We start from the raw sequence: 17,394 nt of genomic DNA, 5'->3' as shown, positions 1-17,394 counted from the left end.
TTAAGCCTGATCATCGCTTCTTTACAGTAGGCAGTACTGTGAGATTTATCTTTTAGACTTAAAAAGATAAACTTTGAAGTGATGGAATGACCTTTATAATCATGTTTTGACATAGTCCACCTCACTTGACGACAAGACGTCCACCTAAGGAGTCTGTCGCTGCAGGAGGTTGTGGTTTTTAAAGGATTTGAAATGAATGTGTTACACTGTAAATACAAATCAACAGAGAGAGGGGGTTTTGATAATTTCCAGTAGCACAGCTCTTACTACTAATTTATAATTGAATTCATAGTGTGAAGTAGAATTATCTTTATCTTGTAGCATTTGTTTTTTTTACATTGAGAACATTGTTTTTACCTTATGATTTTTTTACTAATTTAAATTGTACACAATGTCACACAAAAGAATAGAAGAAATAAATAAATTTGGTATTCAACAAAAAAAAAGACTTAATGGTGAATTAACTCTTCAAAGTCCTAAAAGGAGATTGTTACCTAAACTAATGCGGTAACAAAGCTATAAGACATAGCGAACTTACTGACACCTGTGATCTACAGATTTTTACACTTTAAAACCACATTTGCCTAATATCATGAAATATACAGTAATAGTCTAGAAATGAACGGTATTAATACAGCATCTCACTGCATAGTATTAGAGAAATAAGACATGAGATTACTGTTATTCATTTTGTGGAACTTGTCTCTCTAAACAACTGAACACTGTTGTTCTCTCAAAACTGCAAAAAATGCTTTTTCCTCTAAGATATCAGCTTATATTGAACACAAGTTCAAATGCAATATTAGTTTTACTTACTGGATGATCTTAAGTTACTGGCGAAATTAACCACCAGATAACATAGAGCTGTCAGTAGACTATGAAAGGACATGGGTCTCTTAAAAGAATGAAAATTGGAGTGGCTCAGTATTACAGTGTATCTCTGGGGATTAGTTCAGGTAGGATGTGCATAATAACCATAAAAAGATTTACAGATAAGAACAGAAATCTCTTTTGTCTGCCATTAGGTAACTGATTCGAGGGTCTTTTCCAGCCTGTTCTTGAAGAGAGTCAAGTTATCAGCTTTTTCGATGTCTGACAACCCTTTGTGTAAACATGGGCTTCCATTAACACTGTCTATCATCTTGCAATAAAACTTTGTTCAGTGCTATGCCAGGGTTAAGACTTTCTGAAAACACATGCCTTTCTGTGCACTTTGCATACGATATGGGATCTCAGTTCACAGAACTGCACTGCACTTTTTGTTGTTTTTATTGGCTGCTTCTATCAAGGGATTATAGTGAAGAAATATTTTGCTTTTGAAAAAGCAAACAAAACACATTTTGACCATGTGATTTAAGAGAATAAGTCAAACCATTTGTAATCAACCAGAACTTTTGTTAATCCAACTAAATTCAAGACCAAGCTTTTCCAAAGCTGTGTTTGAGTTTTCGATTGCACATTGAAGAGTTGAATCATAGGATTTTACAAATTTACAGTACCTTGCAACTAGAGTATCACATGTTTGCCTAACAGCGGGTTATTGAAATTGTATGGCATCTGCCGTGACTACAGTGAGAATACTTTGCAAATCACTGCTTTAATGTTAAAAAAATGTAATCATTTTGGGGGAGAAAGGATTTTGTCAGCTTTTTCTCTTCATTATCAAGTTTACTCAGAGGAAAGCTCCATTCGCCATTTTACGAATGCTCTAACTCAACAGTGTGGTAAAGACCCTAGCACTCATGAACTGCACTCTGAATGTTTTATTAGAAAATACTGACAGATCCAGACCGTAAACACTTTTTCTGAAAGCAGTGAGCATGCCTGTAAATATCCTCATCACATACAATACTGTATATACCTTCATCTTGACTCTTTGGTCTGCACTTCAAACCAGTGGTAGGATTGTAGCACTTGATTTATGGCTGATGGATTTTTGATTCATTTGTTTAAATGGAGGAAATTTACCACAAGTCATTTTAATTCAAAAATGTATCTAAGCACATTTTTCAAAGTGAAGAGCAGTAAGCTATGAAAAAAATCCTTAATGAACCTGGTTTATAATAGGAATATAACTCAGCTGCCCAGATGTCAAGATATTTTGAAAGTATACAGAGCAAGGGTATCAAACTCCAAACTTTGAGGACCAAATGGCTTTCCAGCTGAGGATCCCATTATGTGGTCAGTTAGATCATTTTATTTTTCAAGGTCTTTAAGCTGCATGTAATTCCAGGTACAGCTTGTATTAGTGTTAGTCTGTCCAATGGATTAAACGAACCAATTAAGGCACTGAAAGCTCAGGTGTAGAGGATGCCAAGAGAGACCAGAGTGCCCTCGGATGAAAAGACTTGACCACATTGTCTGCCTTTTCTTCCTGCTTCCCAGTCCCTCAGCTCTGCTCTTTCAGCTTTCTCATTCCCTCCGAAACACAAACCTGGAACCCACTGGCTCTGAGCACTATGCATGAGGATCCCGCCGAACCACAATCTCGCCTCCCATGCTTAAGCAATTCATTTGCCCCATTCTTTTGCTCTGACCACAGGTGGATGTCAAATCAGGCAGAAATGCAATTCATCTATTTACCTTCCACACTCAGCATCAGCCAGATCACAACACACTTTTGACATGTAGGACACTCACCACTCTTCTTTTTCATATTCTTTTCACACTCTAGAAATTCAAAGCAGATGACTCTACCAACCCCCTAGGATACTTGCAGTTTCTTTTGAATTGTGACTTGGAAATACAAATGCATGATATTTGAGAGGGTTGCTTTTCAACATAGTAATACACCTAATTAAATAGCCAGAAAACATATACAGTACATGTCTGACATATTATAAGCACAGATTGTCTTCAAATTAATGTCCTGTTCTCATTATCATAAGTATCATAGATAAGCGTTGAGACACTGTATCCTAAACTAGATGCCAATTTTCTAAAGCATTTAAAATGTCAGTAAATTCAAAAAAGGTACCATCATTACAGCTTGAAAAACAATATTAGATTTGACATATTATCAAATTTAATTTCTGATGCCTTAGATTTATTACAGTACTTATGAAGTAAGTGTAAGTATTAAACACCTCTTTGCTAAACAAGATCATTTTGATACTCATTTTCACTATGAATTATACATACAGTACATACTGTATGCAATAAGAGCATATGGAAACTATCAATACCATACCTACAGTAAATGGATTATAATGTTTAGCGGTTTTGTGCAGTTCATCTTAGTTAAGAAAAACGTGTATTTAATTAAATAAATAGTATGCAGTAAATGTTAGTAATAAAATCTAATGTTCATTTATGTTAAACGTCCTTTCCAGCTGCTGCTGATTTTGACTTTTTAATTTGAAATAATATCCAAAAGAAAATACATAATTTCGACAGGATATGTATTATAAGTTACAATCATATTATTTTATAACTTGTTCATATAAATATAAATAAGTAAATTAACTTTTTACTTCATACGCTGTTGGCATAGTCAACTTTTAAACTGTCAGAACAAAGAAGACTTCCAAGTTTTCCAAGAGATTAACAGTAGGTGAAGTTCGCCATCTGGAGTAATTTTTACGTTACTTCAGACATTTAAATCTGATTCCTTCCCGTTGTCTAACCCGCAAATGTTAAAATTTTCAATACCTCTTCTGAGAAGCTGTTCTTACATATCACATTTTACGATTTGTACTTTGTGCATTTTGTATCATTCTAGTATATTTAGGGTTACATTTCTAACATAACTGATGATCCCGATAACTCGCATTGAACTTTGATCATCAGGCGTGATACTCTGCCATGCCTTTATCTAGCAGAAACTCTTTTAATTTTAAGCTCTAAATGGGGATCCTCTGCGACTTTATATGGATGTTTATATAATATTAGAAATTATATTGCAAAACAAAGGTCCTCAATTAGCGTAATCAAGACCCTTCCGTTACGGAGACTAATTTTAGGAGTGAACCGTTTTTCTATTTATTTAATTCGTTTATCTACTGTCATTCTACCATTACTAACCTATTGCTAAGTTTGTTAAGATTTGTGTTTTTTCAAGTAATCTTGGCGTCAAACAAGAACTTAAATATCACTTGACATTTCTTGAAATTGTACTTATTTTCACTCACTTTCATGCCACCTTCATGCAATTGTTGATGTTACAAGTTCAACTCGTTCCAATACCAATACAAGTCAGTGATTTAAAATGGCCCTATCTTCAACCTGCAATGATCGAAATCCTGCGAATTCCCATTACTTGATAAGCACCTATCTGAAAGTTAATAATAATAATAATAATAATAATAATAATAATAATAATAATAATAATATTCAATGCATATTTTATTTGGTTAAACTACTTCATTAGCTGCAGTATTTTTAATGTTTGTTCTAGACGGACGACACAACTTAAAATTATCATAAAGTACAACGGGTAGGTCTCCATTCTCTTAATTGTTTTGACTCCGCCTGTACAGCAGGGGGACTACCGGCGCCGAGAGAGATTGAATATTAGAATAGATATGAGCACCACTAGCATGTTCCTATTCTGTGGTGCTGGTTTGTTTTTAACAGCTACGTCATACGTCGACAGGTAAGGTAGTGAAGCTGAAGTGGTTATTTCTGGAGGCTTATTGTGAAGATGCTTTATTTAATAGTATGTGTTGACCTGAAATGATTAATCGACGAAGGCTTGGCCACTTGGAAGCGTCTTGAACGTACTGAAAATACTGTTGTTGCAGCATTTTGGGGCGTGTGGTTAGGCAGTACTTTATGCTAAATAATAACGCTAAATAAAGCTTTTCAGCGGTTCTTGCGTTATGCTCACTACATTTAGAATGTTGAGTACTTTTAAAATGTAAATCCATGCTTACTCGGTTCATTTATAATAGTAAAACAAAAACTCTCTGGCATGTTTGACAATATGTTTAATAAACCCATAGCTACAGTAAATTTGTTCTGTCTGTACTTTAGTTTCGTTTTCGTTCGTATCGATTACTGATTTATCGATTACTGCGTTAAATAATGGTAATGACACGACTAGGATATATGTGTTACGATATTATGTCAGTACTAATAAGGGCGATTAATAAGGGAAATAAAAGGTATATTTCTTTGAGACTCCCGCAAAACTGCTTGATAATACAGTAATGAAGTAATATCAGGTACCGAACGCCCACTTGGTAATAAGGAACTAATAGTTTAATTATAGAATTTACTGTGTATAGTTTAACCAACAACAATTAAATTAGGTATTCTTGACACCTGAAGAGGGCTCCACAGTCGAAATGTTGTTTTGTTTACCTTTCAGCAGGGAATAAATAATAATCATGACACTTATATACCGCTTTTCTGGACACTCCACTCAACACTTTACAGGCAGTGGGGACGGGGACTCCCCCACCACCAATCTGTAGCACCCACTGGATGATGTGACGCTCGGCTCACATCAAGTATCAGTGGGGAGGAGAACAGAGTGAGGAAGACAGTTCATAGATGGGTGCCATAATTAGTAAAGGGCAGGGGGGTTAACACCCCTGCTCATTTTGTGAAATGTCTTGGGGGGTTTTAATGACCATGAAGAGCAAGGTCCTCAGTTTAACATCTCATCCAAAGGACATTAAATTTTACAATATACCCTGTAGTGTCCCCATCACTATACTAGGGCATTAGGACCCACACAGACCACAGGGTGAGCACCCCTTGCTGGCCCCACAAACACTTCTTCAGGCTGCATTCTTAGCTTTCCCAGGAGGTCTCCAATTCAAGGTACTCGCCAGGCTCACACATGCTTAGCATCAGTGGATGGTTAGTTTTGAGATGCATGGTGATAAAGCTGTATCTGTTCCTTAGGAATTAAATTAGTATAGCCATCTCAATTTCAGAGTGATGCTAAATAAAAACAATTTGAATGTTTTTGGATGCGTGTACGACTTTAAATGGTTTGCCATTTGTAACTTGAAACTGGAGTTTTCACACAGTAATCAAAGATATTTTTCATTAGGGTACTGTGTTTGAAGCCTGAATCGTTGTGGACTGTCACTGAAACTTGAAGAAAGCGTTTTTGGTTGTTGTTCCCATTTCCTCAGTATTGTTTTGCAAATTAATTTGGATCACTCTATGAGTCTAAATGGACATTTGCTCTTTTCTGTAACATGTAAGGGGCTGACGAATCTTCACCAGTGCAGTTGGGATAGCCAATCTTCTAGGCAGCCTGGAGTTACCTTGGTTTAATGGCGTCTACCTTCCGAAGCAAGAAAATGAATTTGCTCACAAAATTATGGAGGAACTGGAAGCATTTCTACAGAAGAGTGACGAGAAAACGTAAGGGTTAGGTCTATGTTGCATCTCAAGACAGTTACTGGGTTTGGCAATGAAATCTGTGGAAATACAAAATCTGTGTGCTCTGTTTCTTTTAAATTAGTTACATTTTGGTCATGTACATAAAAAAGTAGGTACACGTTATATATGCACACATAGAATTATATTCTCAGATACACACAAAGACTAGACTTATTCTGGCTGTTCTGTCATTAAAATATATTCAGAAAGTAGCTGTACAGCTTTGTAACTCATTAGTTATTTTTTCTTAAGATAATTTTTGTGTTGGTGTAGAATTGAATTGAACAGCTTTACTGACAAATGCTCAAGACACTAACAGCTTGAACTGAAAAAAAGTGAGTTAATGAGCTTGAACTGGGTTGTCAATAATCTGTGATCTCATCTCTCTCCTTTCCAGGGTACTTCTTTTTCCACCTCTTCCCAGCCGTCTTCGTTACCTGATTCACAGAACGGCAGAGAGCTTTGATTCCCTGAGCACGTTCTCAGTGGGGGAGGGCTGGAGCCGCAGAGCTGTTGTCTGTCACGCTCACCTCAGGTACCCTGTGTTATTAAGAGACAGTGACCTTAAAAAAGCAAGCGGAATGGGCGAATGTGAGGGTGGTGTCCCCCAACAGGAGTTGAGGGTAATAGTTTCATAGGAAAAAATTAACCCCATTGTCAAACTGAGGCGGTAAATCCCACAAAATTATGTAGGGAAAGAAGTACAAATATTTTCAAATGGTAAAAAAGAAAAAGAAGGAACAATTCTCTTAAAAAATGTCTCGGGTATATACACTTTGTTGCAAAAAAAGTGGCCACAAAAAGTAACAGGAAATAATTTATCTTAAAAATACAGCAAAGGCAATTCACAAATCACAATTCACAGTTCAGCTCCTAATCAGTTTAACCCTTTGGTCTTTAGGGAATATGACACAAGTTGCGTTCCTCTCATTCCACGCAATTAAGGCGTTTAAATCCTCTTTTCCTCCCATTAGTGGTAACTGTTTAAAAGAATGACTGGTGAAGATTGAATAAATATGGCACCAGATATGTCAAACACTGGTAATGTTTTAAGAGGGTTTATGAACATGTTGCCTCTTCATCATGATATGGTCTGAGCAGCTCCCACAAAATAAACTGTAGCATGGCACAATTTTTTTTTTAAATCCAGCTCTGACTAGACTGAAGGTTATATCTGACCACACCACAGAGTAAGATCTCAATTATTAGTTTTTTTTTTAAATAAAATCTTCTGGATGAGTGCCAGTTCATCACAAACTCAGGAATTGCAACAGCATGACTCAGGACCATCCAGTGCTAAGGTTTCATTGGATAGAAAACTGAAAAAGTTATAAAACTGTTAAATATTTTCAGTGAAGCCTGCTTGTTTTTTAATTACTTAACTATCAGCCTTGTTTGCAGGGGACCTGGCTCATTTCAGAATATTGTTGTGAATGCTCTGCTTAAAATTTGACCCTTTTTTTTTCTAGGGTAGTACTGGATGATTCTGCGGACACAGACTCCAGTTTATATGACAGATCCCCAGTAGCAACTAAATCTGTGGATCCTGTGAAAAATAATCAGCTTCTTGAGGGAAGACAGACCAGGCGCAAGAAACGGCCGGACAAGGCTGTCTACATTTGCAAGGCCATGCGTGATAAAACAGCCCAGGGGATCCAGAGTGACGGTGCCAAAGCTGTGAGCAAGAATAAGCTGGACTCTTCTGGTGCCAGTTTGAGCACTTCTGAGGACTCCTTTGCTGAAACAGAGGGGCTCCCGGATCATGGGTTGAAATGCACAGCAGACTACAACAGAAATGCCCAAACTGAGAACATAGCAAAGACCAGTCATGATACGGCATCTCCCGGCATTGACAAATCACCCAGTGAGCTGGAGGCACTTCTTCCCTCTGCCAGACTGAATCACAAAAACTGGGTTCCTGCTTGGGATCAGACTGTTTCCTATTTTGTTGCATTGTCTATAGATGACCAGCAAGAAGACAGAAGCAACACAACATCTCACCCTACTTGTAAGGCACAAGTGGAAACCACAGAAGACTTCAGAGTTGTTATAAATGAGGTACAGTAGTGCAGATGTTTCTTGGTCTTATTTTCAGAGTGTTAAAAAAGGTGCTTACAATGTTGAGATAAAGGTACATCAGTCAACATTTTCCTGTACATCAATGCATGAAGACCAGATGCACAGTATTGGAAGCTACCAGACTCTAACACTGTAACACTGCCTCTTTATTTCTTTTATGCTAATATTTGAAGGCTGACATTTTACTGTAGTCTGTTTCGGTAAGATGAATACAAATGCATCTAATAGATTTCAACCAATGTAATGTTTAAATTATTTTTTTATTTAAATCCATTCCAAAATCATTTTTATTTTAAATTTCGTCTCCAATTTTGACTGATATAACAGTAAATCGTTGTTAAGTATGGCATTATATGCCTAATTTGATGTTGTTTTGTAAAATTCCTTTATGAGTGTCACGTTGATTCCAAGGTGTGTAGCATTATGTTGAGAGTGAGAAATGAAAGACTAAAACCACCACTTGGAGTAGAGTGCAAATTTAGGAACCCACTTGTTGGTAAGTCATGTAATAATAACACAAATGAGAGGATGCCATTTGGCCCATCTGTCTGTCCCATTTGGATCCATGTGAGTAACCATATTTCATGCCTGCTCTCAGATCACTGCAAACCTGAAAGAACCAGACATAACCATTGAGAGAGCCCAGAATGAATACTCTTGTTACGCAAATGTGTGGATTGACCCAGAAGAATTTGGTCATGTTATAGAAATATACGACTTTCCAGCAGTACTTACCACTGAGGACCTGCTAGATGCATTTGCAGAATTCAGGTGATCTTTACATCTATTTTGCTATTTCAGTTACAATGAGATAGCTATTAAAGAAAAATAACTTCAGATCGTTTTCAAGGTTTTCTACTCCAATGCAAAGTGCAAAGCTATTTTTTAAGAAGTGAACAAAACATTTTCCACAACTAGGATTGTGTTGCCTAAATCTATAAGTTGAAACGTAATATTAATTTTAACATTTTAGTGCATGTTTTGCTCTGCAAAAACTTTGATTGCTAAATTAGAAGTAATTAGAAGTAATTGGGGAAAATGTTACCTTTGTGACGTTATTTAAAAACTACTTTAGAAATATTTCTAATTGTAGTTTTCCACTTTTTTGCCTTATTTCTTTTATCTGTTGCATGTTTGAAAATGAACTGCATCATTTGTTATCTATTTACAGCAAGGGAGGCCTGAAGATCAAATGGGTTGATAACACTCATGCACTTGGTGTTTTTTCAAGCCACTCAGCAGGTAATATTCTATAATTTAGGTAGAAGAGATTTTTTGGTGACACTTCAGTACAGGGGATAAAAATCACACTTTATAAAAACATACACACAGAGGCAGTTATCCACTGATAAAGGATTAATGAAGTGTGATCTGACTTCATAGTTTTGTGCATGGATTGACTTTTACCAGGTGTTACCAGGAATTTATAATAGTCAATGAGTAAAAAAAAAAGAAACAGTAGTTATATAGACCACTGGGTGAACAATTGATTGAAATAGTAATGTAAGAGTACAGAGTAGAATGATAACCAGGTGTGGAGGTCAGTGCCTGTACTGTAATGTTACTGATTTTCTTTCATTGTCTTTTTACTTTCGAGAGAGATTTGCACTAGTCATACAATACAGAATTAAACACCTTAACCACATGTAATGCCTGTGATTGACTTTCAGATATAATTAGGAATTTACAAAGGAACAAGTAATAGGTTAATTCCATGCTTAAAAGAAGAGAGAAAATACAACGTTTCGGCTGTGAATTCTTCAGGTCTAATTAGGAATTGATTGTATTTTTGCCAATGCATGTACTTATTTCCCTAATAATTTGATAAATCAAAGCTGTACATTTTCCAGCACCCTGCATAGTAAACATTTATAGCCTTGCAGGGAATCTGGCACCCTTAAACTATTACATGTTAATTTACACAAAAATATTACATACCATTTACTGGAATGAAAAATATCAACTGAGAGGAAGGAATTGATGGAAAAAATGGATCTTACCTCCTTACTGTCTTTAAAGTGCCACTTTACTGACCTCTCCTCTAGGTACAGTGCTGTGAAAAAGTATTTAAAAGTATAAAGATTTCCTCTGTTATTGCATATTTGTCACACTGGATGTTTTAAGATCTTTAGACAAAATCTAATATTAGATAAAGGGAATCTGAGTGAACAAATAACACTTTTTTATTATGATTATTTCATTTATTTACAAAACAATGTTATCCAACACCCATATCCCCTGTGTGAAAAAGTAATTGACACATTATCAAAAGTACACTTAATAACTGGTTGCACCACCTTTAGCTGCAATAACTGCAACCAAATGCTTCCTATAATTCAATATCAGTCTTTCACATCATTGTGGAGGAATTTTAGCCCACTCGTCCTCACAGAACTGTTTTAATTCAGAAACATTGGCAGGTTTTCGAGCATGAACTGCTCATTTCAGGTCCTGCCACAGCATCTCTATTGGGTTTAGGTCTGGTCTTTAACTAGGCCACTCCAAAACTTTTTTTTCTTGATTCTTTAATAAACTGCATGATTCTCACAGTTTAATACTGGACTCTAGTAGCTCTGTGTTTCCTCTCTGTATGGTAAGAATTAGCCATAAACTCATTGCAAGAACAACAGCCTTCCAGGTTTCCAGTACACTACAGGTCTATTCTAGGTCCATGCAACGGAGACAAAGGTCATGAAAGTCTGTAACCAGGAGTTTGTAACTGCATTGCAGTCACCCATACAAAGCCTTCAGGTTTGAGGCAGAGTCTAACTGCAGTGATCTGGAAAAATAAATTCTTTGGGTTGGAAGTGGCAGTAGCCAATATTGATATGAAGGACACTCAAATATGAAGGCACAACCTCTATGGCAGTGCTTTCATAGAAAGCACTGTTGAACGATCATGTCAGTGCCTGAGACCCTGTTTATGTTTAATTTGTTTATTGGTTTTTAGGGAAAAAAATAATATTACGTGGTACTATATACTGTACAATAATGAATAAATGTGAACAAACATCATGGCATGACAGACTTGGTACCTAAACAAACTGTGTAAATCCAAACAATAATATTCCTAGAATATATCAAAATATTCCTAGAAGATAATGACTGGTAGCTGGGTCTGTATGGGACCTAGTTAAAAATCTGAGAAGGTAGGAGTGTGCTGCATCCTGGGCTGCAGTTTCAAACACTCCAATCTTTCCCTGTGGAAATGAGAAATAAATAAGTAGATCATTGCAGTGCCATTGAGAGGTGGGCTGGCCTTCTTCAGAAAGATCTTCTGCAATGGGAAGAGCATGTCAAGCTCAGCTGAGTGAAGTTACTCTGTCAGGCCAGCTATGAGATAAAAAATAGCGGTGAGCTACTTGGTCCACGCTGCCTGGTAAGAGAAGAAAGTTAGCCAGATGAAAGGTGCTAAATGTTGTGGCAGGTTCTGATTGGAGGGCTTAGATTTGTCATTTCCCCGAGGGGTAACAAGTGTGCTTCATTAGAAAGGGAACAGTACTTCAGTTTTTAACAGTTGACATGTGTCACTCTGTACTTTTATGTTCAGCCTTGCAGGCTCTCACCATTCAGCATCCTTTGTTGAAGACACGTGCTTTGTCTGAAGCATCCAAGAAGTCGAAAGGGAAGGCTTTAAGGGGCGCAGGTATGAAATATACATTTAGCTATTTTCATTAAAAATTAAAAAAGAGTAGATGTGAGAGCATTCAACATTTGTAGGTCTTTTTATGTAACCTACCATACCTCCCGGCCTAACAACCACATTCCCTTTGGTGCTTCCTTACACACTGGGTGGTAAGGAAGCACCAATGAACACACTCTCTATCCCCAGGACCGTTAATGACAACTTTCCTATTCTACAGGATGATCCCTCCATTGGGGCCCTCTTTTCTGACAGCCCTATCATCTCATATCGCCGACCACCTAATCTGCATAACCTTCTTGTTCACAGCTCCCTTGACCGCCCTCAGCAATCATTCACACCAGTCACTTTCCCCTGCAACAGAGCTTGCTGCATCACCTGCAAGTACTTATCTAACACCACACTCATTCAAGGCCCCTCAGGACAATTCCGGATCACTCAGATGACATCTTGTACCTCCAGCAACCTTATTTACTGTATCTCTTGTAGCAAAGTTCCAGCCATCTACATTGGGGAAACGGGAAGGAGACTCAGAAACCGCTTCAGAGAACATGTTAGGGCTGTGAAGGTTAAAGATTTCTCAAAGCCCTTAGTTGCTCATTTCACCTCTTACCGCCATGATCACACTGATCTCTCTGTCTGCGTTCTCAAAGTAGGGTTTCTTAACTCCTATAGCAGAAAGACATCAGAAACTAAAATTATCCTGAAACTCGATTCACACCTTCTCCCTTCTCTCAATGACAGACTTGTTTTCTTTTAATTATCTCTATTCATTTGTAGGTCTCGATTCACACATCTCCTCACCTCTCTCGACCTAACAACACCTGATTGGCCACTCTGCCTCGCCCCCTCTCCTGCCTCCTCCTCTTTCCTGGCTTTTGTGCTCCCATGCTACATTATCTTTGCTGAGTGCCCTATATTTATTACACCCGTGAAGGCTCCACAACTTGTTTCTTTGCAGCCTACTCTTGCTGATGCAGCTACCCACCTGAACTACATAAACCTACCTGTGCATGGTGAATGCTTTAACTATACATGATTGTCTGCCTACTTTTACTACTACTTTGAATCTAGTTAAATAGGAACCTTAAAATCTGAAATCTTGCTAATGTAGATATATGGAATGCTGCACGTCTGAAAATTCTAACAATTTAAGCCCTTTATGCTATTTTTGAGCTGAAAAGTGCTTTTTAACTTTGTATCTCCTTTAATAAGCCCAGATCTTCTGTACATCATGTATTTAATTCTCTAAATGTGTGACTGCAATGTAACCTTGCCTTTATAGCAGTAAGGAAGAGCTGATGCATACTGTAGCTTGCTGTATCATTGTCGGCTAATACCTTTAGTGCTTTAAATACAAAAAGTCTATCCCTAAACAAGTAGAATACATATGGAAATGTGGAGATAGTGTAGACCCTATTTTGTATCCCTTTGTGAGGAATAATGATACCCAATCTCAAAAAGAAAATAAAAAAAAAGATGAGCATGAAGAGTTTTGGCATAGCCTGCTTGGCTGAGTACTAAGAGAGGATAACAAGTAAGATCAGCACAGATAAAGGGGGACTTGGTTGCTATCATTTCTCCTGAATTTTCATGACAAGCTTAGTACAATTCCGTGCTGTTAAGAAAATAGGTTATACAAGAGATTTACATTTTTTTTTATATGTTGAGTATAGATCATAACCTGACTAAGTCAAATGTAAACAAGTTCTGACAAGTTAACAAAGCTTGATGAACAAGTACAGACTGTACAGCAGAGAGGCTAAATGCTATTCTTTGTTGTGTTTGTGTAGAGTTTATTCAGCCAGTGAAGGAAAGACCACGCACAGATACTGAAGCAGCCAGAAGGATGGTGACCAGAGCACTGGGCTTACAGAAGCGAAGTGTCCGCAGCTAGCGCCGCTGAAGTTTGCTGAAGTTATCACACAAGATCAAGATGCTGGAATTGTGAGTTTAACAACATGTAGAAGATGGAAAGTGTAGAAACATTTTTAGATCTAATCTTTTTCGGCTATATCTGATTATACCTTCATGTTACACAACTCCCTCACACTTAAACGCATCTTTAAATACTTGGAGCTTATTGATTTATGACTAGTCAATACAACATTGAAATTTAGAAATTAAATAGGACTTAAATAGGAAATCATATAGCACTATTTAACTACTGTCGGCTTATTTCTTTCTTACTCTTGGTTGGTACCTTTGCAAAAGTATTCAGATCCTTCCTATGGAGTCTTATTTTGTGAAATGACAAAATGATGCATACAATACTTCTGTTCAAATCCAATTACTCAAACTGAAGACTTCTAAGGATAATGTAAGTTACAGTAAATAGTGTTTTTGGATAAGTACCAACTTTACACACCAGCTCGGTGCAATTTTTATCCATTCTTCTTGGGAATTTTGCTGAAGCTCTTTCGAATTGTGCTCGTTTTGACCTTTGTGCAAATGCAACAAAATGTGAAAACCGTCCACGGGTCTGAGTACTTTGGTAAGGAACTGTAAAGGTTAGATCCTACTTTGTCGCTTGCCCCTCAGTTTTACTGAAAGAAGGACCCAGTCAAGAAGATCATGCATTAATGCGTGGTGCATGTTTCTGAACTTATGCCGTTTCTAAATTGAGACAATTTGAGAACAGTACATTTTATAGGTTGCATTTTAAAACTGTAAACTAACTTTTTCATTGGCACTATGCTTCATTAAATCCTTCAAATGTAAGTGTATTTTGAAATAAAAACCAGCTAGAAGGTGAAGATTAGTGGTTAATACATTAAAAACCAAAACAGTATGCTTAATAAATCATACCTTTATTATGGAAACCAAAAAAAGAAGCACAATATGGATTTTTTTCTTTCAAGTATATGCATACATAACCATTCAGCTGGCAATGTGTACCCTCAAAAAACAGAGGAACACAGTTTATTAGCACCATAACAAAAACAAATTTCACAAAATAATGAACAAAGAAACACTCACACTGGCAGAGGCTTTGAAAATGATACATTAATATAAATCAATATATTGAAATCCCTGACTTACAAAAATAAGTTACTTAAGATGCTTACTTTAACAGATGAGTTTATTGAAAGTAGGAAAAGAAAAGCCATTATAAAATGTGGTTCTTAAGAAAAAATGCATTGCATAAGCACAAGTTGACCTGTCACTCCTGAAATATTTAAAATATTTTTTGCAGCAGAAACATCCAAATATAGGAAAGGTAGAAGGTACTGCATTAGTAAGGGGGCGAAGGACTGGAGAATGCTATTTTTCAGAGCACATCTTTTTAAATCTTGGGCTGCTTAAGCTGAGGAAGTATTGCTTTTGTTTTCAATGGCAAATTGATTGTGTTGTACAACAAGCATTCACTTTAGCTCATACAGCAGTGGCAGTTTCAAACTTGTGTAACCAGTCCATTGGTACGTTGCTACAGTGGAGTCCTTTGTAGTACTTGTAGCAGGAACAAGCAGCATTAGTGGCATTAAAAAAAATGCACAAACATGCTTCTTAAAATCAATAAATAATTAGGCGCTGCTTCTAAAAAAGTAGTGCCAACAAAAACCAAAACAGAATTTTGCAGATACCTTTTTATTAATTTTTTTGTCCATTGAAAATTAAATAAATTGATCGAACTATTGAGCGTCATAGTCTTGCAATGACTGTACTGAAATATAATCTGCAGTGGCCTTATTTTTTGTTGTAATCTGCATAATGCTTTTTAGAGTTAGTAGAAACTTTTACTTATCAAATACTGCTACTTCTACATGTGCATTAATGTAACCAAAGTACCTTAATACATGAAATTAGAGTTTATTTCTAAGAATTAGAGTAGGAGAAAAGCTCAAAACAGAAGGCTAGATTATAGTTAAAATCTTACATCCTAAAACCATATGTAGTTTATAATTTAATTCATGTAAGATCTTTGCTACCTGATCTTTTGCAACATTTGGAACTTTGGGGAATAAGGAAAATTTGTAAAAACAACAGTTAACATTAAATTCTGTCTTATTTGTAGGCACTATTAACTTTAACCTTATGAATTAAAATTAACCCAAAATGAGTCCAGGTTGATTATACTGATTTCAAATCAATTGAGCATGTAAATTAAAAATTGTAAAATGCCAATTAATTTTATAGTCTTTGCTTTTTAATGTAACTTAAAGAAAAGGTCAATAGTGCACAATTTTAAAGGCAAGAAGAGAGTTAAATAACTACTTTTACATGTGGTGGTACTTAACTCATTGTAGGACATTTATCAGATAAACACTCAAGAATTAAGAGAACCATTAGTAAATAGTTATATTAAATTGCAAAGCAAAAAGTTTTAGAGACCATGATGTGCTTCTAAAACAATTGGAAATGTGATTAGGTTCTTTAATACTGTTTGGCACACATCGAATGAGCACCTTGGACTTTCAGACAAGTAAGAAAAAGGAACTGGGCAGCACCAGGGAGTGGACAGAAATAAGTTTACCATCTCCTAGTGGTTGGGTTGACTGGCACATGTCTTGGATTGCTGGGTGTATCTAATGTCCGGTTCCTGCTCTTTTGTCCCCTTTACCTGTGGGATATCTGGTTATTAATGAGTCCTGGGAAGGTGTTTTCTGTCTCTGCGCTAAAAGAACCACCTGGAAAAGAGAAGAACACAAGGAGGTAAAATAAGATCAAGCTGTAGCTTACACATTCAAGCTCCTGACCAAAGAAGGTTTTGAGGAATTCCTAAGGAATTAGCTTTGGAACCACTGCCAGTTTGTTCCACAGGCTGCAACGTCTTGTGAAAATGAGCACCGTCTGTTTCGCATTCTGAACCTACTTGCCATTTATTAAACGTCTCAGTATTTTAGTTTGTGTTGTTGTTCATGCACATTTTGAGTAATAACTTCCCAAACTGTGAAAGCAGTAGTACTGCTACATCTATGTGTTTCTTCAAAAGCCCTCACAAATACAATTATATTTTTTTGTTCCAGAGAAAACTGACTGAAGATTTAGCCACTGACAATACCATGAAGATTTTGACCATTCAGAAGAGTTATTCCTCTCATCTAAACTGTTTTTGTTTTTCAGTCCTAAAAAACATCAATAAAAACTCCCTGTAGATTTTTTCCAAAAGTGAGTATTTGTGCCTATTAAATTAATGCAACTTTTTGTTCATGTAAGCAACATTTTTCTGAAGTCTAAACTGATATTTTATGAATGTTATGGTTTACCCACTAATGCAAAGTCTTAGTTTTTGTGTTTTGGCCTTGACTGGTGCAGTAAGGATCTATTAAATGAACTGAAATTGACAGGATTTGAAATTACAACAGTGGTATATCTTTAGCTCAAATGTT

General features: G+C 36.5%; 2 protein-coding genes across 3 annotated transcripts in view; one reads left to right on the top strand and one right to left on the bottom strand.

Annotated features, from left to right (window-relative positions):
- The first annotated feature begins 4,525 nt into the window (after nucleotides 1-4,525).
- Nucleotides 4,526-14,011, top strand: r3hcc1 (R3H domain and coiled-coil containing 1). 2 transcript variants are annotated; one of them, XM_006625565.3, is made up of 8 exons: nucleotides 4,526-4,594; nucleotides 6,163-6,324; nucleotides 6,740-6,877; nucleotides 7,812-8,400; nucleotides 9,020-9,192; nucleotides 9,593-9,663; nucleotides 11,972-12,067; nucleotides 13,858-14,011. In XM_006625565.3, the coding sequence occupies exons 2-8, from the start codon at nucleotides 6,281-6,283 to the stop codon at nucleotides 13,959-13,961; spliced, it is 1,215 nt and encodes a 404-aa protein (XP_006625628.2). In that variant the 5' UTR covers nucleotides 4,526-4,594; nucleotides 6,163-6,280; the 3' UTR covers nucleotides 13,962-14,011. The 2 variants fall into 2 exon arrangements, with proteins under 2 accessions (XP_006625628.2, XP_015194311.1); XM_015338825.2 differs by lacking the exon at nucleotides 4,526-4,594 and adding an exon at nucleotides 4,610-4,718.
- Nucleotides 14,012-14,855: 844 nt separating this feature from the next.
- The window catches only part of LOC102692252 (lysyl oxidase homolog 2B), a 67,044-nt gene continuing 64,505 nt past the window's right edge, over nucleotides 14,856-17,394 (bottom strand). Inside the window, exon 15 of the mRNA XM_006625566.3 lies at nucleotides 14,856-16,692. Coding sequence (XP_006625629.2) covers nucleotides 16,622-16,692 — 71 coding nt within the window. The 3' untranslated portion in view covers nucleotides 14,856-16,621. The remainder of the gene's footprint in view (nucleotides 16,693-17,394) is intronic.

Source organism: Lepisosteus oculatus, chromosome 2 (assembly GCF_040954835.1).
Source record: "Lepisosteus oculatus isolate fLepOcu1 chromosome 2, fLepOcu1.hap2, whole genome shotgun sequence".
Lineage (NCBI taxonomy): Eukaryota > Metazoa > Chordata > Actinopteri > Semionotiformes > Lepisosteidae > Lepisosteus > Lepisosteus oculatus.
The sequence above is the reverse complement of the archived record's forward strand: the minus strand, read 5'-3'. Positions and strand labels throughout refer to the sequence as shown.

Bases quoted from the DNA above. Each gene is read 5' to 3' on its own strand.
- r3hcc1 (XM_006625565.3), top strand. From the start codon at position 6,281: ATGGAGGAACTGGAAGCATTTCTACAGAAGAGTGACGAGAAAAC. The intron at 6,325-6,739 runs GTAAGGGTTAGG...TCTCCTTTCCAG, and splicing joins CAGAAGAGTGACGAGAAAAC to GGTACTTCTTTTTCCACCTC. The intron at 6,878-7,811 runs GTACCCTGTGTT...TTTTTTTTCTAG, and splicing joins GTCTGTCACGCTCACCTCAG to GGTAGTACTGGATGATTCTG.